This window comes from Dama dama, chromosome 15 (assembly GCF_033118175.1).
Source record: "Dama dama isolate Ldn47 chromosome 15, ASM3311817v1, whole genome shotgun sequence".
In the NCBI taxonomy this organism is placed as follows: domain Eukaryota; kingdom Metazoa; phylum Chordata; class Mammalia; order Artiodactyla; family Cervidae; genus Dama; species Dama dama.
In genome coordinates, this window is record NC_083695.1 from 65,683,006 (window position 1) to 65,708,770 (window position 25,765).

The window sequence follows — 25,765 nt, forward strand, 5'->3', positions numbered from 1 at the left end:
GGTACCTGGGCCGGCCTCTCGGGAAGCTGGGTGTAAGGCAGGGGCAGTTATTTACAGCAGCCCCAGCCAGGGTACCCATGGCAGGCAGCACCCAGCTGAGGAAGTAATTAGAGTGCTGCCAGGAGCAGGAGGCAGGGAGAGGGTTGGCGGCCGGGCTCCCTTTCCAGAGTTATAAATAGCCGGTCTGTTGGCGGAGGTGGAGAGACTTACACACAGGAATGGAGGTGGGACAGCTAGCGCCTGGGGGCGTGGGGGTGGGAGCTGTCTTCTTGGGCTTGTCTGTCTGTTAGTCTGGTTTGGGAAGGGGCAGAGGGCATCTCACTGGCTGGACAGGTGCATGTGGTCTGTGCCAGGAGGGTCCCTGGCTGAGGCCCTCCTCCCCCTGCCTGGGTTTCCCCATCTGTCCCCATAAGACTAGCCTACCAGGGTTCATGTTCCTGCTGAGGGCTCAGACCGCTAGCATCACGACAGATCCCTGCTGGCCCCAGCTTCCAGCCCCAACCTTCCTGTGAGGAGTTGTTAAGGTTCTGGGTGGGATTCCAGAGCCCAGGATGTTTATAGCATTTCCGGGGGAGCGGTCTCTGCCGGTGCTGGGCAGCTCTGTGCCTGACTCATCCCAAAACACTTTATAAATAACCTGGAGGGGAGGAGGGAGGGGGGCGTCCACCCCCATGCCCCCCACACTCTGAGCAGGTGGCAGGCACCGAGGGCCCAGGCTTCCTACATGTCCGGGTAGAGGAGCCCCCACTATAGTCGGGAGCCAGGGTCAGGGGTGCTGGGAGAGGGTTTTGTCAACCTCTGGAGATGGGCTTTGCAGCAATTCTGGGGCCCCAGAGGGCTTTCCGCTCAGCCATGATGTTAGCACCCCCGCCTTCTGTGAGGTGTGTTGGGGGAAGTTCTGGCCGGGCAAAGGGAGCTAGAATGGGCTAAACTTGCTGGTAGATCCAGGACGGGTCACTCCCCTCCCTGAGTCTCCGAACCCTTTGGTAAAATGAGAGGGCTGAGCTAGATAAGTGCTAAGGTCCTGTCCAGCAGTTGCATTAAAAAAAAATTTTTTTTTTTTAAATGGAAGATAACCGCTTTACAATGTCGTGGTGGTTTCTGCCACACGGCAGTGTGAATCGGCTGTAAGTGTGTATGTCCCCTCCCTCTTGAGCCTCCTTCCTACCCCCACCCCGTCCCACTTCTCAAGGCTGTCGTGGAGCCCCAAGCTGAGCTCCCTGAGTTGTACAAAAACTTCCCACTGGAGGTCTATTTGACACATTACAGTAACGTGCGTGTTTCACTGCTACTCTCTCAACGGTCGCAGTCTCTCCTTCCCAAGCTGTGTCCACAAGGCCGTTCTCTATGGCAGCAGTTACCCTTTTGATTCCTTGTCTGACACGTTGTAGGTGTGAATGGGTGGTTAGACGTTCCTGTGTCACAAGATGCGTGTGTGGGGAACTGGGAGACAGGAGGAGAGGCAGTGAGCCCACCTGGGGCCCCACGTGCTGGAGAAGGAGACTCACTCGTCTGGCTGGGTGGGCACGGGGAGCCTCTGGGGCGAGGGGGAAAGATCGGAAAGGTGTGTTCAGACAGAGCCCGATTGTTGTCCCTGAGGGAGAAGAGACGTTTGACTTGTGTCACCACAGAAGGCTGACTAGGACCTGGAAGGCTGATTTCGGCTCGATGTGTCCTGTGCCCTTCCTGCTAGAACCTTTCTGACTTGTGAGGTGGTGAGCTCCCTGTCCCAGAATGAAGGAAGGCTATTCTGTAAGGATGTGGAGGAAGGGATTCCATATGGAATGAAGGGTTGTAGTTCAGTGGTTCCCCACGTGGCCAGGAATCTGGATCCACGAGGAGTCTGTTGGTATTACATTTCTCCGGTCTCCATCCCACTCCACCACCCACACTGAGTGGGACTCCCAGGGGCCTCAGCCCTGTGGTCCCTGAGTCTGCCCTACCGTTCTGTGATGCTATGGTGCTGACCGCAGAAGGTCGGGGCTAAATATATCCCAGCCCCTACCCTAAATGTATCATGTCACATAGGTTTTGAGCACTGTGCAACCACTGATATAGTGACAGTAGGTGAAGATCAAGAACAATCTCAGGAGACCATAAATGTGATCTTAATCAATGGACTTGGCTGCCACTGCAGAACCTGCAAAACTGGCCTTGAAGAAACAAATGTCAAAAGTCATGCTTTGGGGGATTAAAGTGCCGAAAGGGGTTTTGGGGCCTTCTGAGGGAAACAGGACAGAGGGCCTTCAGCAGGACACTCTGCACTGTCAGCTGTTTCAGGTTGAGCCCAGTCCCTGATAGATGGAGCCTGGTGCATCAGGGAGAACGTGGCTACAGGCAAGTCCAAAGCCCTGATCAGACTCCTTCCTCCTCCTCACTTGCTGCGTGACTTTGAGCTTGTCTGTTATCCTCTCTGGGCCTCTCATTTGTAAAGTGAGGGGCTTGGACTTTCTAGTCCTCCCCAGCTTGATGTATTATAATACCTCCAAAGACTAGGAGCTGGCTATTTGTTGAGTTTCCGGTATCAAGCATTGTTATGACCAGTTTTGTTGCTGTGGAATCCCTCCTTCTGACTTCCCAAATGATTCCTGCCCTCTCCTTGTTAATTTTCCAGGGTCTGCTGGAAGTGTGGCTGGCTTGGCTGACCAGGTAGGAAGGCCTTGCAGGAACAGAGTCAGGAAAGTTGATGGGGAGGGAAGGGGTGAACAGGTAGGTGTGCTCAGGCAGTGAGGACCGACTTGGGGACCAAGCCTGGTAGGGACTCTGAGATGAGGGATCAGGGCTAGGGAAGCCACCAAGAAGCCATACACTCCACCTCAGAGCTCAAGCTGCAGCCAGAAGGGGGAGTCCTAGTTAGTTACTATGAAAGTCCCAAAGAGTTTGAGACCTCCCAAGAGTACAGTGACCAAGTATTAATATACAGGAGGCTTCTGAAGACAGACCTGAATTAGGGATGGGGTGGCAAGGGGGCATTCATTCATCACCAGAGGGCACACCTTACATCGCATCACACTGTTTCCAGCTCTCACACAACCCATCTGAGAAAGTATCATTTGCCATGGCTTGCAGATACAATAGCAAGGCCCAGATTAGATGTGCTGTCAGATATACAGCTGGTGAGAGGCAGAGCAGGCTTTGAACTCAGGTCTGGCTGATTCTAAATCCCACAGGGCTCCTGTTATCTTGTGCACCTCCTCCTCGGTAATGAGTGTCCGACCTGGTTCTCCTAAAGCCCAAGATCATGCCTGTATCTCCCCAAGTTGGAGGATACATGCAAGTTAGCTGCTGTGAAGGAAATGTGAGTTAGAATCAAATTGCCCTGGAGAAATCCGAAATATCCTAGGATCACCCAATACAGTGTCTGCAACTTTTGAAGTTGAGGCCTACCTGGTTACAGGACTGATTGTTGGGGTCTTGGAGGCAAAGGAGTGCTGGCCCCTGGCCTTGAGCTCACATGTTGCCCTGGAGGCCAGCTGCAAGGCTGTTACAACACCTGTGTTTCTGGGGAGGAGGGTATGACGGCTGTGCTGCAGTTAATCAGGGAGGCAGTGCTGGAGTCGTCTCTCAGAGGAGGAGCTGGAATTTGTGCAGCTGTTAGGAGTGGGAGAAGAGAGTTAGGCAGCTGGAAGAGCATTTGAAAAATGCTTAGAGGCCTGGAAGGTTGTCTGGAGTTGGGGAAACTGGGAACAGTTCTGTGGGGCTGGAGATGGGGGTAGTAAGAAGTGAGGGGTGTGAAAGACAGGGCTGGACAGGTGAGCAGGGCCAGACTGGGGAGAGCATGTGTCTGACTTTCTGACTTTGGCTGAGCCAGTCTTCTCAGATATAAAATGGGAAAATTAAGGCCTTCTCTTTGTATAGGGCTGTCGTGAAATTTAAGCTGGATAATGAAAATTAAATGGGTGGTACTGGGCCAGACACAGGTTCAATAAGAATAAGTGGTGTTACTATTGTTGTTGCTGATGATGATGGTAATAATAATAACTGGGTTTACAAGTTCCCTTTTGTCTGTTCTTAACACAGCGGCAAGAGTAATTCTGTTAAAATGTGGCAGATTGTGTCCCTCCTCTGCTCAGAAGATTCAGGGGCTCCCTCAAAGCCACAGTTCTTGTACTGGTCTTCAAGCCCCTTCATGATCTAACCTTCCCCTAACCTGTCTCCCCACATGTCCATCACTCTGCTTGAACCACACTGGCCTCTTTGATATGCCAGGTTACTGCTGTCCCAGGGCCTTTGCACTTGCTGCTTCTTTTTCTCTAGAATGCTCCTCTGCAGGTCTTCACAGGGCTCACTCCCTAGCCTCCTTCAGGTCTTTTTTTTTTTTTTTATTATTATTATTATTATTTTTTTCCAGTGGGCTCCTTCAGGTCTTTAATCAAGTGTCACCTCCTTAGTGAGGTCTTTGGCTAAGCCATCTAAAATCACAAACTGCTTCTCCTTACCCATGCTGGCATTCCTCATCTCCCTTCCCTCCTTTATATCCCTTCTCTGTATTTAACACCTTCTAACATACTGCGCATTTGTATTGTTTATACTGTTTGTCACTCTCATTAAATATATGGGCTTCCCTGGTGGTTTAGACGGTAAAGATTGTCTCTGCCTGCAATGCAGGAGACCTGGGTTCAATCCCTGGGTTGGGAAGATCCCCTGGAGAAGGGAATGGCTACCCACTTCAGTATTCTTGCCTGGAAAACCCCATGGACAGAGGGGCCTGGCAGGCTACAGCCCATGTGTTTGCAAAGAGTTGGACCCAACTGCGTGGCTAATAGCTTCACTTTCACTTCACTTAGAAAATATGGCCCATGAGAGCAGGGCTTTTTGTCTGTTTTGTGCCAAGTGTCTAGCCTGGAAATGGTACTTGTTAATATGTGTTATTTTTATATTATCATCTCTGGAACATGGAGAATGGGTTGGGGCAACCTCCCCCTGCTGGGTGTGGCCAGCCCCTGACTGGAGCCTCCAAGCTCACCTTGTTTCTTTGGAAAGATGTTTCCTCCAGGCCTTCCTATCTCTTCAACAGGAGCCACGGAACTCCAGGCTTCGAACCGACAGGCTCATCCTTTCTGCAGTCTTCCCTGCTTATTTTAAAACACAGCCCCCTCCACTTGCTCTGGGGCTCCCTCTCTGCCAGGAAACTCAATGAGCATGGGGGTGGGTAGATGGCTCATTTCAGAGGAATTTCCCTGGTTCCCCAAGCAGCCTAGTGCCTGGGAGCCCAGGAGCCTGTGTGGCCTGATTTAGATCCTGGGAGCAGGGCTCCAGCTGCAGCCCTCCCATTCAGCTGGAGCTGCATTTGGAGGCCTCTGCAAACCTTCCGCCCTTGTGCATTCCCCCTTCTTCTAGATTACTGGACTGAGTCCAAGCCTGGGAGGAAGGTACCATGGTCATTTGGTCACTCCACTGGGCTGGGCTCCTTTCCTTTAGGAGCACTGGCTGGAGCCCCGTGGGTCTCTAAGACCCCTCCCCTTCCTACAGCCTATGTCCCATTTGCTGATGGCCTGTTGGAACGGCTGACATTTCCGTTTTATCATATTAGCATGTCTCCTCTGAGACTTTGGGGAGATACAATGCTTTAATTCCCAGTGTGGCTAATGGAATCGCAGGCTGGCAGGGGCGGGATTCTGGAATAGGCTAGCTTTTAGTCTCTGAATTCCCACTAGGGGAGTGGAGACTCTGGAAAGAGGACAGACGGGTTGGAATCCGGACTGTTCATTAGCTGTGTCACCTTGGGCAAGTTGCTGGCCAGTCAGGAAAGTGGCTGTAGTAAAGGCACCACTTCCTCGTCGGGCAGCTGCGAGGACTGAGCCAGATGACGTACAGAAGGCCCTTAGCTCGGGCTGAATGAGGCCTCAACAATGGGAGGCTGCTTCTTCTCCAGAGTGCTGGCTCTGTCTCTCCTGCAGAGTTCTGAGCCTCCGGCAGTGCTTAGTCATCCTGGGCCTGTCTGAAGCACTGTGAGAGCCAGTTGGTCCCCTGGAACCTGTACTGGGCACGAGGCAAGGGCTTCCCTAAGGTGAGGGCTCCCCACCCCCCATCCGTCTGGGACCTGGATTCTATCCAGCTGTGGATCTGGATGCAGAACTGGGGTCACGAGGGTGGAGGGGAGCACTTCTGCCTGGTCCTTGCAGCTTTCTCTTTCTGCCCGATCACAGGGCCCCTGAGGAGGTATCCCTGAGGGAATCATTGCTCATGGTATTGGGAAGATTCTTCTGACAGTGACTTCTGAATGTCACAGAAATATCTGGAGGATTCCAATTTCCTGCTGTGTTGTATGTAAAATGACTCTAATGAGGGAGAAAAATCTAGACATATTCGAGCAGCTGTAAGACAGGAGAATTTACTTATGTCAGGTGTCAGGCCTAGGTGAGTCCTTAGGGTCATGAGGCCCACCTTCTTCTTTTAAATGATGAAGAGCCTGAGGTCCAGAGAAGGACCCTAAGCTGTCAGAAGTCAAGCAGCTGGTAAGACATGGAGCTGGGACTCAAAACTGGGCTTGCTGACTCCTCATCCAATGCTCTCTCCACTGGACCCCACCAGCCAGGCCACTGGGGCTGGAATCCAGTCTCTGACCACAGAGTCTGAGCAAGTAACCATGACTCCACACAAATGCCATCAGATGGCCTCTACCCCTCTGACACCTGGCCCCAGCCTTCTATAATGAGGCTGTCACGTTTGCAGAGGCTCCTGGGCTTGGCTTAAGATGGGCTTAGGCTGTTTGGGTGGCACCCCACGCCTTTCATTGAGAAAATACTGCCCAATGGCAGAGCTTTCACTGGGAGGAAAGGGTTCCTGCCACTGAGCCTAAAATCCCCAGGGATTCCTTTGATTCCATTTCACATGATCACACTCTTTCATGTCACCGGCAACCCTTCTTCTCTCTCCTAGGGCTTCACACCCTTAGAGTCTCACATGCAGTGATCCTGTTCCATTTAGTTTGGCAAAGCCCTGAATGTGAGTCTTTTCATGTTATAATTAGTCCATTTCCTCTGTTCCTGCATTGTTTCAGATATTTCATCTTTAAACATCTTCCAATTTCAGCATTTCTTTCCAGAATGGTGGATGCCAAGAACCCAAGGCCACAATTGGGAAAGATCTCATTAGAAACAGATAGAGGAAGGGAGGGTCCCCATTGGGCAGAACTGTGCCCAGGCTGCCAGTAACCCGGCCATCTGGAAGGTCCTCCTTCCTTCCTGGAAACTCAGGGCTGCCCATGTACCAGTCTGAAGGCAGAGGGGATTCCCCAAATGCCCTTCTGGGCACAGAGGACGGACGGAGCCATCCATGTGAATTTGTCTCCGTGTCTTCTCTCATGGCCTCCTTTCATCACTCTGGTCCAGCTTTTTATTCACTCAATAAACATTTATTAAGTCCTTGCTGCATACCAGGCCTAGGGCTAGGTACTGGGAATACTGTGGTAAGTAAGAGGCACATCGTCCCTACCCTTGAGAAGCCCATCTTCTAGGGCTCGGGAGTGACAGTAAGCAAGCAAAGTAATACAGATGTGAACAGGTGAAGTGCAAGGAGGTCAAGCACAGGGTCCAGGGGAGGAGAATACGAGGGGCCATCTGGAGTGGGTGGCCTAGGAGGGCCTCTGAGCAGTGTTATTAAAGCTGAGACCCAAAGGTGGGAAGGACCCTCCTAGGGAGAGATGTGGGAAGATGTTTCTGGGAGAGGAGAGAGGATGTGCCAAGCTCCACAAAGAAAGACCCAGCTGAGAGGAGGGATGGATGGATGGTCCGTGTAGTGTGAGCTAAGGTTGGAGGCAACCCAGATCTGGAGGGGTTTGTTCATTATCTCAAGTATCTGACTTTCTCACGGCCTCCCTGTGTGTCCTGAGCATGTAACTTAGCTTAGTTAAACCTCTGCTCCTTTTGGATGGGATGGATCTAGTAACTCCCCTGTACAAGCCTCTTGGAGTCTTCAATGAGATGCACGGAAAACCCCAGGGCCTAGCACAGGGCTGGCCCTCCACATGGGGAGCAATTCTTATTCTTATTTTCACCCCTAGTTCCTCAAGGAAAAACATTTCAACCCCTTGGCTCTTTTCCCATCCAATCCCTGTCCTCAATCCCGTCTCTTCTTAAATGTGGGGCTTTCCCCATTCTAGCTGGCACTCAGACAGAACTAGTCAGACTTGAGTGGTAACAAACCCAGTTGTCTGAGCTCTGCGTGTTCTAAATGGTAACACGGTGGGAGGGACTTCTGCCCTCACTGTGGGCTGGCATGCGTGCATTCATATCCCCCTCATTCTCCCTTCTTTCTCATCTTTAGATGGTTTTAATTAGTCAGCAGGTATATAAAGAATTTTTCTTGAGTATGGATAAAGTATAAACAGTAAGAGGCTTCCCAGGAAGTGCGACAGGTAAAGAACTCGCTTGCCAGTGCAGGAGACGTAAGAGCTGCGGGTTCGATCCCTGGTTGGAGAAGATTCCCCTGGAGAAGGAAATGACAACCCCCTCCGTATTCCTGCCTGGAGAATCCCATGGACAGAGGAGCCTGGTGGGCTACGGTCCATAGGGTTGCAAAGAGTCAGGCATGACTGAGGCGAGTTAGCATCTACCCATAAAGAATAAGAGCACAGTGAATGCCACTTGATTTAAGAATAAGAATGCTGCCTTCCCATATGGAATATGTGCACAGTTCCCTTCTTTTCCCTGGAGCTAACCCACCTTCTGGAATTTTGTATATACATATTTTTTCTTTTCTCTTCTTAATAGTTTTCAGCTTATGTTTATAGACCTAAGTAATGTTGTTTTAGTTTTTGCATGTTTTGAAACTATATAAATGGAACGACACTGTGTGTATTCTTCTGCCATGTGCCTTTTTAATTCCACACTATTTTTCTAAAATTCGTGCATGCTGTTACTACCAGATAGTATTCCATTGTAGGAATAGATCATGACTTGATTATTTATTTTCTGGCCTAAAGACAGTTGGGTTGTTTTCAGTTTTTTAATTTCATAACCAGGGCTGTTATAAATGCTCCTGTTCATAACTGAATACACACCCACAAGGTATAAATCCAGGAGTGGGTTTGCTGGAATTATATGGGATCATGCTAAATTATTTTCCAATTAGATAGAATATAATATAGAAGTGTTCTCATTACTCCACAGCTATTGTGCCTGCTTCGTAATCATTGTAATTTTTGCTCATCTAAAGGGTAGAATCTCTGTGTTCTTTCTTCATTTTCTGGTGTCTTCACCAATGCAGCTATGTTGGCTTTCCTCTTCAGAATCTGTTTCTATGCCCACCTATATTCTTCTTGCCTACAGCAGAGGACATGAGCTTTCTCCTCTCTCAAACCTGGTCTTTTTCTGTCTCCTTTATGATCCTACTCCTTCTGGCTTCCCTTTTATCTTCAGTATCCCTCTATTTATGATTTCCATATTTTAAAACTTAGTAGTGTGGCAGACATGTTGGTCACAGGCCCAAGTTCCTCATGATTTTCTACCTCTTCTTCCAGCCTCCCTCCTCCTACAGAGTCTGAAAATGCCAGAAACTTTCCTGGCTTCTCTTGCAGCTAGAAATGGCTATGTGATTCAGTCTGGCCAATGAGACATAAGGGGACTTCTGCTAGGAGGCTTATGGGAAATATTATTTGAACATTTATTTCTCTGGGAAAAGGAAGTAGGCTCTCTCCCTTCTTTCTTGCCATGGATGTTTGTATATAAGAACATGATGTTTGGGGCTGAGACAGCCATCTTGCAACTAGAAGGCAATAAGTCTGAGGATGAGAAACCAGTGTGCTTAGGATGTTGTTGAGACAGGATGGACAAAGCCGGGGCTTAGGGACTTTGCTGGACCTCTGAGCTAATCCTGGTGCTCGCACCCTCCAAACTTCTTGTTATGTTAATTTAATGTCTTTTTGATCAAATTATGTTAGTAAAATCATCTTTTTGCAGCTTAAACATTCTGACTGACAGGGTTGTCTTTGTATGGATTTCTTCTCTTGCTTTTTTTTTTCTATTTTGTTGACTAACTTCTTTTGTGTTCCTCCAGATTGCATTCTGAAGATTCAGGAATGTAATTCCTGACACTGCAGTTGCTCTTGAACTTCCTATAATACTTGACATTGTTCATCTATCCTCTGGAGAACTTTGCCTCCTTGGGCTTCTGTGATACTTCAGAGTCTGGGGTCTCCATCTGCATTCCTCTCTTTCTTTTTTTGTTGGAGGCCCCGCTGGGATCCCTGCCTTTCTTCTCTTCCTCTTGCACTGACTCCTCACCATGAACTGCCCTTGCTGAACACCTGCTACATATTAGGAGCCAAACTTGGCTCTTTCCAGTGGTCATTTTATTTACTGCTCAGTTATTATTATCCTCACTTAACATATATGGAACCTAGGCTTTGAGAGGTTAATTAACTTGCCCAAGGCTATCCCAAATAGCTCAGCTGGTAAAGAATCCACCTGCAATGCAGGAGACCCTGGTTCGATTCCTAGGTCAGGAAGATCCCCAGGAGAAGGGATAGGCTACCCACTCCAGAATTTTTGGGCTTCCCTGGTGGCTCAGACAGTAAAGAATCCACCTGCGATGCAGGAGACCTAGGTTCAATCCTTGGGTTGGGAAGATCTCCTGGAGGAAGGCATGGCAACCCACTCCAGCATTCTTGCCTGCAGATCCCCAAGGACCGAGGAGCCTGGAGGGCCAGAATCCATGGGGTCGCAAAGAGTCAGGCATGACTGAGCAACCAAGCACAAGGCTATCCAGTTAGTAGATGACATTATTTCTACTTTAATTGTGCCATCTTGCCCAAGGCTAGACAGATAGTCCCTTTTTCATAGCTCTCTGTATCTCCTCTCCCAAGGTAAAGTGACCCATTCTTATGGCATTACCTATACTTTTATAGAGAGACCTCTTCCTTGGTGGCTCAGATGGTAAAGAATCTGCCTGCAATGTGGGAGACCCAGGTTTGATCCCTGGGTCGGGAAGATCCCCTGGAGAAGGGAACGGCAACCCACTCTAGTACTCTGGTCTGGAGAGTTCCATGGACAGAAGAGCCTGGTTGGCTAAAGTCCGTGGGGTTGCACAGAGTTGACATGGTTGAGTGACTGTAGTCCTATAGGCTTGTACTATCTCCTTTGTCCTAAAAAATCACTGAAGCTTCTCCTAGCCTTTATGTCTGGCGTGTATAGAGTTACCTAATCTGCCTTTGTGAATTTCTGATCATGGCGTATCCCAGCCACAGAGATGGATGGATGTCTTGCATCCTCCTTGTCTCCTCCTCCCTTCCTCATCTCATGTATTCAGCAAGCAGCAGCAGCCGATAATGACTTCATTTAAAATGTTTCTTGCAGATGCAGATCTGTCCCTTTGCCCTCATTCCTGGGCAGTGACCCATGCCCACCTGGTCTAGCACAATAGTTTCCTCCCTGCTCTTCCTGCTTCAGCCCCTCCCTTCTCATCCATCCCCAGGATGCTGCCAGATGACCTGTTCCAGTACATTGCTTTCCTTGTGTCCCTCACTGTTCTGGATCCCTCATTGAACCCCCACTGCCTCACTTTCATGGCTCTTCATTGTCTGGCTCCAGTCTTGTTTCTCTGCAGAGTAGTTCAAATCAGCCAGAGTGGTCTGCTCTTTCAGATATACATTCCCCTTCCCTAACTTCCAGCAGCCCATTTGTCCAACCCTGCCTGACCTCCTCTTCTAAGTGTCAAATGTCACATCTTTCTGAAACCACCTCTGTCCCTTGGGCCAGGGTAAGACTTCAGTCACCAGACCCTGGGATCTCTCCCTCCTTCCTATGAGATTTCCCAAAACACTCATTGTCTGAATATGTCACCAGGGCACCTGATGGTTGCTCACTGTGTCATGCCCAAGCTGGGTTTCCCAAAATCAAGACGGTAAAGTCCTTTGTGATCGGAACCATGCTTCTCCTTGCTGAGGCTCAAGGTTGGGGAACTGAATGGAGCCATGCCCTTTCTTAGAAGTCAGTCCATCGCCTGTACAAACATTAATTGAGCATCTACTATGTTCTAGGTACTATTCTGAACAGTGAGAGTGCATCTGAGGAGACAAGTTCTTGCCCTCAAGGAACTTATGGTCTAATAAGAAAACAGATAAATACATTTTAGAAAGTATGAGTGTTTTGTAGGGCAAGTATAAGATGCTCATAATAGGGGCACCTTACCATGACTAAGGGTTTCCCAGGTGGCTCAAGTGGTAAATAATCCACCTGCCAATGCAGGAGACACTGGTTTGATCCTTGGGTCAGGAAGATCCCCTGGAGAAGGAAATGGCAACACAGTCCAGTATTCTTGTCTGGGAAATCCCATGAACAGAGGAGCCTGGCAGACTACAGTCCATAGAGTCACAAAAGAGTCGGACATGACTTAGCAACTAAACCACCGCCACCACAACTGTGGCTAAAAGGCCAGGGAAGGCTTCCCTGAGACAGTAAATTTTATTTTTTATTTTAGTTTTACAAGTCTCAATTTTTTATTATTGGGGGTTTCCCAGGTGGCATAGTTGGTAAAGAATCCTAGAATCAACAAAATTAACATATAAATATAATCAGAACAAACAAAATGTAGGGAAAAAGAAAAAGAAACTATACTACCTAAGGAAGTAAATTTTAGATTGGGTCCTGAAGAGATTTATCCAGGTGAAGAAGAGGGAAAGAACATTCCAGGCAGAGCACATATGAAGGCTCAGAAGTGACACAGAATGTAACACATTTGAGGGACTTTTATTTGAAGATAAACGTCACACATGGCTCTGGTTGGCATGGAGAGTGTGAAGGAGACAGGTCAGGGGAAGGGCTGGGAGGGATAAGCAGGGCCACGTGGGTTGGACCCCAGAGAAAACAGGAGCCAGGATGTTGTGGTCTTGGTGAAGAGAGGGTGAGACTTGTTAGGGGAGGAAGCTATACATACGGGGCCATATCAGGGGGCACGGAAGGAGGACTAGATGACAAGCAGGCAGGGAACAGTGAACTGGCTGGTAGAACTCAGAAGACCATGGAAGCGTTCCAATCACTGGAACCTGCCCTGTGACCTAGCCAGTGGTCAGGAATTCCGAAAGCTCTGTAGGGTCTACCAGGCCAAGCATGGTGTGATAAAAGCCATGAGAGAGGTGTGTATAAAGCCCTGTGTTGGAGTGAGGTGGTTCAAGACAGGCTTCCTGGGTCTGATGGGCTTTGGGACGGAACTCCTGGTGCTGAATGGGTTGGCTCAGGACAGTATTCTCTCTTTCCTGCCAGCGTCCAGTGCTCAACCCATGATCTAATGGCCTCTGGCTCTGGGGCCCATGGTGGCTGTTATTTCCGGAGGAAGCACCCCTTCTATAGCAGGAGCGATCCTTGGGAGAACTGGGAGGGCAAAGACCACTTCCTCGACATTTATTTCCTACCCAGGCTCTACCAACCTCAGCAAATAGCTACTTTCTCTCCAAGGCAATTGGATCAACTTGTCCAAACATGCGTAGCCAATAAGTGGGTCTGAATTGAGGTCTTTGTCTACTGTAGCACCTCCCCCACTATCCAGAATAATTTTGTTATCATCTACAAAATAAATTTTCATTTATATTTATTCCTTCCCAAAGAAGAAAGCAGATGTAAAATGATTTGTTTTAACACTATCTCACAGAAACTCTGCTTCTTTCTCTTCCCCTTACCGAGGATTTTGTTTAATTAATTCAAATTTATTGTCAGACATTATCACATACATTTGGGATACATCAGTGAAGCAGGAGCCAGGGTAAAGACTCTGCCCAAACTTACAATTTAGCAGACAAGACAAACAGAAGACATAATGAGTAAGTTACATTGTTTGCTAGCAAACGTGATGAATGCTACAGAAAAAGAACAAGAAGGGGAACCAAACAGAAGTTTCTCACAAGTCAATTTAACTTAGTGGGCAGGAGGATAGATAGAATGAGAAGCAAGGGGGAGAAGGAGCAGGGCTTCCATTTTTTTTCCTGTTTTTAAAAAATATGGATCAATTTTATTTTTTGTAGGTATTCTTTTTTTTTTCTATTGAGGTATAGTTGATTTATAATATTATACTGATTTCAGGTATATAACATAGTGAGTGATTCAAAAAATTTTAGATTATACCCCATTTAAAATTTTTATGGAATATTGGCTAATTCCTTGTGCTGTACAATATATCCTTGTAGCTTATTTATTTTATTTTTTTACGAGAAGACAATTTTTTTTATTGAGGTCTAGTTGCTTAATAATATAGTTTCAGATGAACAACATAGTGATTCAAAAGTTGTATAGATTACATTCCACTTATATTTCTTATAAAATATTGACTATATTCCTTCCTTTTTCGGTACAATATATCCTTGTAGCTTTCTTATTTTATACATAGTAGTTTGTATAGAAAAACTTTTAATCCTCTCTGTTTATTATGCTCTCACCCCTTTCCTCTCTCCGTTGGTAACCACTGGTTTGTTCTCTATATCTGTAAGTTGATTTCTGTTTTGTTATATTCAGTCATTTATTTTAGTTTTTAGGTTCTGCCTATGGATGATAACACATAGTATTTGTCTTTCTCTGTCTGACTTATTTCACTAAGCATAGTGCCCTCTAGTTCTAGCCATTGCAAAACTTCATTTTTATGGCTGAGCAGTATTCCTATTCCATTGTGTATATAAGCCACATCTTCTTTATCCATTCATCTGTGGATGGGCACTTAGGTTGCTTCCGTATCTTGGCTCTTATAAATAATGCTGCTATGAACATTGGGGTGCATGTATACTTTCAAATTAATGTTTTGTTTTCTTCAGATGTATACCCAGGAGTGGGATTGCTGAATTATACAGTAGTTCTATTTTTAGCCTTTGTGGAATCTCCATCCAGCTTTATATAGTGGTTGCAGGACAGGGCTTCTATTTTTCATGATAAACCCTTGTCCCTGGCTGGAATTTTAAACTAACTACATGTGTATTACTTTGATAAAAATAAAAGTTAAATTCAAATAGTGCTGTAATTATATTGGTATGTGAGGGTGGCAGGGTGAGTTAAGTTCTCTGTTGCCACAGCAGAAAACAGGAAAAACAAGAAATAGAACTACAGGCATATCATTTAGCAATGTAAAGAAAACTTCTGAAAAATCAGAATTTAAAGCAGAAACAGCTAAAGAGTGAAAAGTCATTTTTTCCAGGGGAGAAATGACTTGAAGGTAGGAATGTGTAGGATACAGTAGATAGAGGACTTTTGCCTTTTATTATACGCCTCTCTGTATGTTTGGATTTTTAAAATCATAGGCATGTGTTACTTTCATGATTTAAAAAAAAACCCATATTCTATTGAGTCCTGGGAGGTCTGCAGAGGGGTGTGTTGGGGGCTTTTTAGGGAGTGAGAGGGTGGGAAAGTAGGTAAGTTTTACCCCCATTTATGCAAATCCACTTTCTTTTATCTGTTTTATGTCTCTGACTTTTATGCAAGGTTTCTTTTGAACAAAGGTTTCTGCCAGTGAAATTGGATTGAACTCCTTTTGGCTCTCATGATTAATGATGCTTTATAAGCACCCATTACCCTTTATGCTCATGCCTATTCTTTAAAGAACTTCCATCACTTAGAAGCCTTACAGTCTTCCCCCCAGTTGGCTATGGTTGGAAGTAATTGGTGAATTTTGTTGCCAGTTTGGAGGTGAGGCCCTGTAGTCAGTCCTTCGATAATTGCTCCTCCAGAGTGCCTTTGGAACCATTCTCAGAACAGGGGTTCTTTGGGAATTCTGCTGGGCTTCCAGCATGGTGGCTGTCATCATGACAGGAATGCACTGTAGCTAAGAAACCCAATATCGACAGTTTCTCTTGGGGTAGCTGTGAATTCTTATGGAAACTTGCCTCCCACTCCATTTCCTGTAAAAGAAAAAGGAAGAGAGAAAAAGACAGACAGAGAGAGACATGGAGAGAGACTATGAATGAAGAAAAGGTGGCAACCTCCCATTCGCTTAGTCACCTCCTAGTGACTCCACTTCCAGACATGTGTCACGGTCTGCCTGCTCTGGTACTATTTTTAGATCAGGTCCCTTTCATTCATGTTTCCAGGGCCTTTGCAGTCATCCCTGATGCTGCCTGGCAGCTGCTTTCCTGAGTTTGAAGTTCCAGAGGTTCTGTGTTTCTAGGAACCTTTCATGCCTTTTCACACAGTGTTCCTTTATCCGCTGTCCGGGGATATGATAGTAATCCTTGAAGTCCAAGCCCAAATGTCATGTAGTTGGTAAAACTTTTTCTGGACCTCAGTTTCTAAAGAAACTGTCTCTGCCTTAATACCTGTCATGGAGACTGGCCATCACTTGATTAGAGTTTGGTGTCCTTGTGGGGTTGAAAACATCCCATGGTCATCTCTCTGTCTGGTATACAGTGGAGTTTTTTTGTTTTTTTTGTAGCATCTGTTCAGTGAATTAAATAAAGCATGCTGGCTATTCTTTTCCGTGCTTTAGGAAAACTTGCTTGGCCTGGAAGAAACGTTACTGTGGGAGGATCTTTAGCAAGCATCTCCATAAATCTTTTCCTGTTGTCCTCTTGAAAGACCAGATTTGAAAGAGTAGGTGGCATCAAGAGATAGCCTCCTGTACTTGGAGGGGATTTTGTCTGGGGAAGAAAATTGTTGCCACCAACTTACACATCAGAGAAGAGAGGCTCAGAGAGACTGAGACTTGCTGGTGATCATACAGTGAACAGCAGAAGCCGGAGGTTGAAACCCATGTCACCTGACTCCAGGGACACGGTTTCCTACCACACACTTCCTTGTAGTCTCCACAGTATGCTCTGAGATGACACCATTTAAGACTTTACAGACCACAATTTCCCCTCAAGGCTGCATGCAGTTGTCTTCTTTCCAGACCCAAGTGCTGAGAATCTCCATCCCCCTCCTGCTTTTTCTTCCTTGCCCTGAGATTAGGTAGCTCTTTCTCTGTCTCTTCTGCAGTCTACAGGACTTCGTCTCCCTCTCATCTCTTTCCAGGTAGCATGATTTCCAAATTTTTCCGCTGGTTTCTTTTTCTGGCTGTGGTCTTTTTGGGGGAGGCTTTCCAATGCAGCCGAAGATTAGAGGATGATAACACTGAATTAGTTAGTGGATCTCCTTTGATGTTATTTTGTGGGCAAACTCATTAATTTATGACAAAAAACATCAAAGAGCTAGGCTTTTGCATAGGGCCTGGTTTGTCCCAAGGCAGCTGGGTAATAATGATCAGTCAGATTAAATCTCAGCATCTTCTCCTTCCTCCAGAGTTAAAGTCCAAGTGACTGGAGTGTGGGAACATCCCATTCTGTAGGATTCCATTGCAGCCTCGAGTCAGTACTATAGGAAGCTCTCCTCACTCCGAAAGTGGATCTCTCTCCATAGCTTCCACTTTGATGCCTCTAAGCCTGAGGTCTGTCAAGACTGTAATAACAACCCTGGAGGCAATGTACTAATAAAAGGCTGAGGCTGTTACTGTCTTTTTCTAGTCAGAGGAGCTGGATATAAGGAGGGATCATTCATCCTTGCATGGATGAGTTCAAGGTTCTGTACAGAGTCCTAGTCCTGTAATTTCGCTGGTAAGGAGAACTCTCCTTGGGCTCTACAGGAAAGTGCCAGCATCGTGCTTGGCACACAGGAAACTCTTCATACATAATGGCTGAATGTGCTTGTTTAGAAATGTTGTGATGCATGCAGGTCTTGGCTAGTTGAAGAGGAATAAGGTGTAGAGCTCAAGTCTTAACTTGCACAAAACCTCCTAGTCTACTTATACCGGTGGCCCGTACTGTGCTTCTTCCATTGTATTTGTGGTGGGAAATTGTCTGTGCTCCTTTCCAAAGCCACCCCCTCCATGTTTGCCCATTCTCTGCTGACCTCTTAAGGGCTTGCTTCTGCTATTAACCCTCTTTTTTCAGAGCCATCAGTGTTTCCTCCCTGGTAGATTATTCCTGTCGGCAAAGCCCAAACTCTAATGTCTCCCATCTTAAAAGATCCTCCTTTGCTCCTTCTTCTTCCTCAAGCCACCCTGCTACTCGTCACTCTCCTTAACAGCTAAATGACTAAAGGAGTTGTCTACGCTCCCAGTATGTCTACTTCCTCTCCTCCATTCTGACTCTTAAACCCATTTGAATCAGAATCTCATCTCCATGCTCCACTAAAACGGCCCTTATCAAGATTACCAGTGACCTTCTTGCCACCAGGTCCAATGGTTATTTCTCAGTCTTCATGTTATTCTAATGTTATTCTCTATGTGAGCAGCACTCAATGCAGCTGGTAGGACTCTGTTACCAGGTTTCTTACTGGGCTCCAGGATACCACTCTCTCTCAGGTCTCCTTCTACTTCACTGGCTACTCTTCTCAGAATCCTTTCATCTTCCCAACCTGTAAGTAATAAAGTACCAGGACTGGTTCTTAATTTTTTTTCTAGCTTTACCTGTTTCCTAGATAATTTCATCTAGACCCATGGTTTTAAATACCATCCACATACTGATGACTCCTGAAGTTTTTATTTCCAACCCTCTGCCTCTTCCCTGAATGCCAACTGCGTGCTTTACTAAGATGTATAACATGCATATCAAACTTCAAATCTAAACCAAGGGGACTTTCCTGGTGGGTCCAGTGGTTAAGAGTCCACCTTGCAATGCAGGGGACGAGAGTTCAGTCCCTAGTCAGGGAGCTGGGATCCGACATGCCACAGAGCATCCAAGCCAGTGTGCCATAACTAGAGAATCCATGCACCACAATGCAAGGTCTCAGGTTACGCAATGAAGATCCCTCGAGCTGCACCTAAGACCTAATGCAGCCAAATGATAAATATTAAAAACACCCTGAATCAACTAAACACATCTGTAATCCCCATCCTTGCTCAGCCCTTTAGTCTTCATCCCTCAGTAAATAACAACTCCTTTGTTTCAGTGGCTGAGACTTCAAAACTTGGAATCATCTTTAACTTCTTTCATGTTGCAACCTCAATCTATCCACAGGTCCTTTCTAGTTATAAATATCTAGAGTCTGGCCACTTCTCACCACCTCCACTGTTACTCCCCTAATCTCAGCCACCACCATATCTTGCCTGGATAACTCTAACAGCCTCCTAATTGGCCTCATTGCTTCTGTTCTTGCATCTCTGCCAACCCTAGCATCTAGAGCAATCTATTAAAAACTGCAATTAGATAATACCACGCCTCTACTCTAAATCTTTAAGGATTGCCATCCCACTTTCTGAATGGAATCCAAAATCCTCATGAGGGCCGACAAGTCATGTAAAACCTGGCTCCTGCTCCCTTTCTGGTTTCAGCTTCTGTCTCTCTTTCCTTTACCCCCTCCAGTCTAGCTACACTGGTCTCCCTGCTATTTGAACATGGCAAGCTCACTCCTGCCTCGGAGCCCTCATACTTTTTCCTCTAAGCTTTGTCAATTTTCTCAGATAACTGCATGCTAAATTCTCTCACTTCCCTCAGGTCTCTGCCCAAACGTCACCTTAACAAAAAACTTGCCCTATTTTTCCTAAAATACCCTCTACCCCCATCTCTCTCTCATTACCATGCTTTACTTTTCTTCCTATTGGTGATTACAATTTGAGATATTTGATACTCTTTGCTAATCCATTATTGATCATTTCCCTATTAATATAAGTTCAATAAGAACAAAATCTTTGTGCATTTAGTCATGCCTATATCCCAATCTCCTAGAAAAATGCCTGGTACATAGTAGGTGTTCAACAAATATACATAGAATGCACTCATCCAGGTGTGTTATCTTCGAGTGAAGAGAGTGGTTTTCAGATGGTTGTCTAATTAATATGATCAAAACCAAGTGTGAGGAACTGGGAGAGGTATACATGGAGATCATCAGATGTGTGTTTGTTTATTACCAGAGATCACCATGGGATTCACAGATATTTTCAGGTTGTTGTTTGATGCCAAATCATTTGCAAAGCTATAGGTGAAATGAAACATCTGCCTTTAATTTCTTTGGCATATCCTTATCCTTAGGTGCGTTTATCTGTGAAATAGGCAACTGGAGATGTGGTTACTGTTCTGCTAATTTATAGGCTACAGGATGCTGGAAGGAGACAGTACAGCTAGGGGGATCAACCACATGAGCCCTGGAGCTTGATTGCCTGTGTTTGAATCTTGCCTCTGTTCCTCACAGGCCATGTGACCTCCAGTAACTTACTCAGTTTCCTCATTTGTAAAGTGAAATAATAAAAGGCATTTAATTCAAAGAATAATTATGAGGATTATATAAGATAATACATGTAGAATATGGTCTGGCACATCATAAGTGCTCAACAAATGTTAGCTATTAAACATGAGATGCTCTGAGGGCTCATTGCTATTAGTGTCTTTTAGGGGCAATAAGCTATCATAGAATATTAGATGATATGGAACTTTTTAAAGTGTGATAATAATATTGTGATTAGGTAGGAGAATGCCCTTATTTTTAGGAGATACATGGTGAAGTACTTAAGAATAAACCCTCACTTACTTTCTAATAATCTAGCCAATTATATCTCTATGTTTCGGTATCTATCAAGCAAATGTGACAAAATGCTAACAACCGGTGAAGCTAGGTGGATAATACAGTTTATTGTACTAACCTTTCAAAGTTTCTGTATGTTTGAAAATTTTAAAATAAAAAGTTGAGGAAAAAGAAAGAATCCTAGAAGTAGTCTAGTGAAGTTCAATACTCAGTTTACAGAAAGAAGACCAGCTGTGAAGTGTTTGCTTAAGGTCATACTGCCTGAGCCAGGACCCAGGTCTCCTGGCTAACTGTGTGTGTTAACCCTCAGGCAACTGTGAGCTGCAGAGGAATATTCCCAGCTTTCTCTCAGAGACCAAGGGGGGGTTTATGGGTGTATAAAAGGGCACCCATGTTGGTGCTTCCTTTTTGTTTATTATGCGAATAGATAGGTCATCTGGTTGGAAGGTGTGATGTTGAAAAATGTGAAAGAGGTGCCAGAGCCAGACCTGCCATCCTTTAAAAGTGGGCATACCAGTTTGGCACCATCTGTTTGTGGTTTTTAAGTGGTGGTGATGGTGTGTGTGTGTGTAAACTCTGGGATTTCAGAGGAGAGAGGGAAGACTAAAGGTTGGTGTCAGGGCCAGGAAAAGCAGCAAGGAGAAACTGGCTTCAGTCTGGAGCTCCCTGAAAGAAGGGACCCCAGGGTATTTCTGGGGATGAAACAAGGGCACATATTTAAAGAAAGGAAACGATTATCTGCGGTCTGTATCATCCTTCTCTAGCTGATAGGTTTCATGGCAGTGAAAAGGACAGAGGGGAGAGGAAGGAATGTACATGCAAGCCTCGAGAGGGGGTCATAGAGAAGAAACATAAGAGGAAAAAGAGGAAAACAAAAACAAAAACATAAGAGGCAGCCTGGGCCATGGTGGGGGAGGGGTTGGGAAGAGGGGTGTTGAAACAGCAAAGACAGCCGCACCTGGGGGCCCGCGAACGAGTCGAAGACCATCAGCCTTGGCAAGCTGGAATGTCTTGCCCCAGAATGGTCCTACCTCTCTTTCCTCCGAGTCTGGAAGCCCGGGGAGGCCTCGGTAGTGAGCGCAGAGCTCCTGGCGCTCTTATTAGGGGGAAGGACAGGCAGGAGAGGCGGGGCCTCCGGGCCCGGCGGGAGCGGAGCCTCGGGCCGCAGGCGGGGCTCCTCTCCGGCGGGCGGGCGCCGGAGTCTGGGGGCCTCCGCTTCCCGCTCCCGATCTGCGGAGGCGCCTGGCCCCTCCTCTCCCCTCCGCCGCCCCCACGCCCGCGCCACTGTCAAAGATAACCCGGCCGTTGCCTGCAGGAGCAGCGGCAACTAGCGATCGGGCCCTGAAGAGCCTCGGGTGCGGCCTCGCCTCTCCGGCCCGGCGCCCTTATCAGCACCGCGGACAGCACAGTGATCGTCTCCAGGACCTAGGCGCCCGCCGGCCCACCCGCCCACAGGCGCTCGGGTCCGCGGCGTCCGCATTAGCACCGCGGACAGCGCCCGGCCCCCGGTCTCGTCGCCGCCAGCCCACCTGCTCCCGGAGTCAGCAGCGCCAACACCCCTCCTCGACGGGCCCCGCAGCGGGCTCGGAGCGGTCAGCGCCCCCGGAACATGGCCACGGAGGTAGGGGGCGAGCACCGGCCCGCAGCCAGTGCCTGACTGCTGTGGGAAGAGATCTCTTCTAGGGGCGGGAAAGGGTGGAATGGGGTTGGATGAGGGGGCAGGGGTAGGATGGGATGGGGTGGTTTCCCCGATCAGGTCCGGAGGGAGGGCGTAGGGGGAGGTGGAGTGGCAGGGTGGAAGAAAGGGGCTCCTCATTGGAGCTCATTTGACCCCTGGCGTGTCAATCTTCCTCATCTGAGTCCCGAAGCTGTCTGCACCACTTGTTGGCACTAGTGCCAGGGTTGCTCCGGGGCTTCAGCTGGGGTTTCCCCTTCTCACGGACTGCAAGTCCTGAAACCACTTCCCTAGAGGGTTGGAGACGAGCCTGAGCCTGTTTTAGGGGAGGGAAGGCGGCTGGCTGCTGTTGCTATGCGATGCAGCCATCTAGCTTCTGATCCCAAAAGTCTGGCAGAGAGATGACAGACCTACCTTCACATCCGCATTTCCTCCACGGGGGCGGGGCGTGGGGGACAGGAGGGGATGAGGCATCCTCAGGTCAAAACCCCAAATAGTTGGTTTTAATGATCTGCCTGCACCAGTTCAATTTTGCATATGACCCTTTCTTGCTTCTTCACCCCTTTTGGGTTCCCTGAACCAGAAGACCACACTTTTCTTGTGTCTGGTGGGAGGAGCCACCTTCTTCAGGGTGTGCCAATAGGTGTGTTACCTTCGAGGGGCTTGAAAGCTGAACCAAGGGCCTATTAACTGGGGGCAGGATCTGTGTCAAGTGCTTAAGAGATTAGGAATTACCTTCTCTACCCCCTCATTTCACAAGGGAAATGGGGCTCTTTATATTCCCACTTTATAAGTGGTAGAGCTAATACTTGAAGAAGAGGATCTACTTAATAGTCACAGCATGTCAGCACCAGAGCTGGAAGTTTCTTCTTTGAATTTGGGAGTCGAACCCAGGACACCAGATTTCCCCTGTTCTGATGTTGACTTTTTTGGTGGTGTTTCCTCATTTCCAGCCCAGCTGGAACACAAGCCCGGGGGACAGCAACGGCTTTTGAATGATGTGAGGCAGTGCCTCTGGGCATCCTGCTGATCAGTGTGACATCAGTGCCAAGTGTTGCTGTTGTTATTCTTCCGTTGTTGCCACCACGGGATGAGGTGCAGTTGCTTGACATCACTCAGCTTTCTGACAAGGTGCAGGGTTAAGTAGGAGAGCTCGTCACCCAGGACCCAGTGAGGGGCAAGCCCTGAGCAGACTCATGAAGCTTGGTTTCTAGAGTGGAGGTGCAGAGTGCTCAGAGAGTGCCAAAGATCATGGGGTGGGGTAGAGAACAAAGGAGAGATGGCCAAGGAGCTGGTCACCTTCCAGACAAGGCTGCCAGACTGCAGTGGAGAGGCTGCTGCTGTTGGGCAGGAAGCGGAGAGTTCAGCCACTCAGGCACATTGGGCCAGCAGTGTGGGCAGAGAAGGTGTCCACATCTGTGATGAGATCTGACAGATTCCAAGAGGCCCATTTGTCCCAGCAAATCTCCCTCTCCATTCTGCTATGGTTCACAGATTCCAACCAGCAGGCTTGCATCCCTCGGTGGAGGCAGTGTTTCCAGGTGGCTGCTGTTAGCCTGGGAGAGGCTGTGCTCATAACGCTTCTGTGAACATAGCATTTTCTTGTGTACAAAGTGCTATCACATGCATGATCTCCTTTGAGCTTTAGAGCAACGCTGTGAAGTGGGCGAGGGTGGTGTCATTATCCCCAATTAACAGATGAGACAGTTGAGGCTCAGAAGCTTGCCTAATCCCTGTGAAGGAGCCAAGGAAAGCATCATTATCCCATTTTACAGATGATGCAACTGGAGTGCTGAGATTTATTCAAGAAAATGTGGCTTAAAAAGTGGTAGAGCCAGGAGAAGAACTTGAGCCTTCTGCCTCCATGGCCAGTGATTTGTTTGTTGCATCCGGTGTTTTCAATTAGTCAGCTGTGTTGCCCAGTAGATAGAAGAGGAATAGGGGTCTTTTGATGGTGAAGGATGCAAAGGAGTTCAGGAAGGGCTGGAGTGTGGGGACTCAGGTATCCTGAATGGCCTGGCTGGTTCAGCTTGAGGGCAGAGGGATGGAGGAATGCCCAGAGGGGAGAGGGGCTGAGGACAAACGTTGCCCATCTCCCATTTGGGCCTTGGGTATACTCTGATGACGGCTCTGAGGGAGGAAGCCTTAGTTCTGCCAAGGCACAGGACGTTCACATTATCTGGGCTACAGAGTGAGTCATTTTTCCTAGGCTGTTTTTACTGTTAGGACTGAGTTAAGATTACCAGGAAAAACCTGTTGGGAGAAAGAAAACCTCATGCCAAGCTCCTAGGGCCATTCCCTTAGGATTCTGGATGGGAAGTCCTCAGCTCCAGTGGAAGATGTTTTGAGAAGAGAAGGGGGAGAAAGGGAGGGAGGGAGGGAGGAGGAGGCAGGGAGAGAGGGATGGAGAGGAAAGGAGAAACAGAGGGAGAGAACTGAGAAAGATTGGATATCCTTGGATCCCTGGATGGAAGGCAAGGAGACCGAGTCTTTTCTACTCCCTAATTTCTGTTTAGGAGTGAACATTAGGGGAGGGGTGTGTGTGAGAACTCCAGAGGAGGGATAAAGCCTTCTGAGCTGTACACTGACCTCATTTAGAAAACTGTAATGAGCCCATTTCCTTCGTGGCAAACCTCTGTGAATGTGTGTCATGGGAGCAGGGTCTGCCCTGGAAACCAGTCCAGATGGCCAAGGACAAGTGGGAAATGCCTGGCTGGGAGGAACTTCTCCAAGTGGTGGAATTTGGCCCCTAAGAGATTTAAAAATGCACCCACGTAGCATTAGGGGCTTCCCTAGAGGCTCAGTGGTAAAGAATCCACATGCCAATGCAGGAGATGTGGGTTTGATCCCTGGGTTGGGAAGACCCCCTGAAGAAAGAAATGGCAACACACTCCAGTATTCTTGCTTGGGAAATCCCCATGAACAGAGGAGTCTTGTGTGCTACAGTCCATGGGGTTGCTAAGAGTCGGACATAACTTAGAGACTAACCAATAACAACAAAGTAGCATTATCCAAGAAGGGCATTGGAAGTTTGATCTCTGAGGTATGGAATTAACAAGCAGCAGACAATGGGCTGGGGCTCTGGTGCAGTCTGAGAAGGAAGGAGGCCCTGTACCCAGGTTTCCATCCTGAGGCCCAACCTGCTGCCTGTGATTCACCATCCTCACTCCTCCTCCACACCCCAGCCAGGGAGTGTGGTGTTGGCTCATCATCTGAGTCTTCTGATTCTTGAGTTGAGTCTCAAATGTGTCCTTGGGAATTAGCTGGTTTTTAATGAGGCTGGAGACACGGGCCAGATGGGGCCTCCGCCTGGGAGTGTTCGCCGGCACTGCGGTATTTGCTGCTTTGCTCCTTGGAGTCCTCCACGGCGACTCCGTCAGTGTACAGACCCTACATGTGAGACCGGGGGTGCCTACTCTCCTGGCAGCCTCCTCTTCCTGCCACACTATAGTTCAAAAGTTGGTGCCCGCAGATCTTACTGCTGATTTTCTTTCTTCTTCATGCAGTGCCTCTTGGTCCTGTCTTTACTCAGGTGCCAGCACCTAGGGGATGGTGATGAGAAAGAGGGGAGAGTTCAGGAAGGGGAGAGGCACATGAGAAGCCTGCATTTCTGCGTCATTTAGGAAACCCCAGGAGTGCCGCCCAGGGGTGGAGAGCATCGTGGATCTATGGATCTTGACTGAAA

At 47.6% G+C, this 25,765-nt stretch overlaps 1 protein-coding gene across 2 annotated transcripts in view; it reads left to right on the forward strand.

Annotated features, from left to right (window-relative positions):
* The window catches only part of GOLGA7B (golgin A7 family member B), a 53,147-nt gene that overhangs the window by 17,838 nt on the left and 9,544 nt on the right, over nt 1–25,765 (forward strand). Inside the window, exons 1-2 of one of the 2 annotated variants that reach the window (XM_061162330.1) lie at nt 2,623–2,649; nt 21,721–22,026. In XM_061162330.1, the coding sequence (XP_061018313.1) occupies nt 22,015–22,026 (12 nt within the window). In that variant the 5' untranslated portion in view covers nt 2,623–2,649; nt 21,721–22,014. Of the gene's footprint in view, nt 1–2,622; nt 2,650–21,720; nt 22,027–25,765 lie in introns of those variants that run through there. The other variant, XM_061162329.1, reaches the window with a different exon arrangement.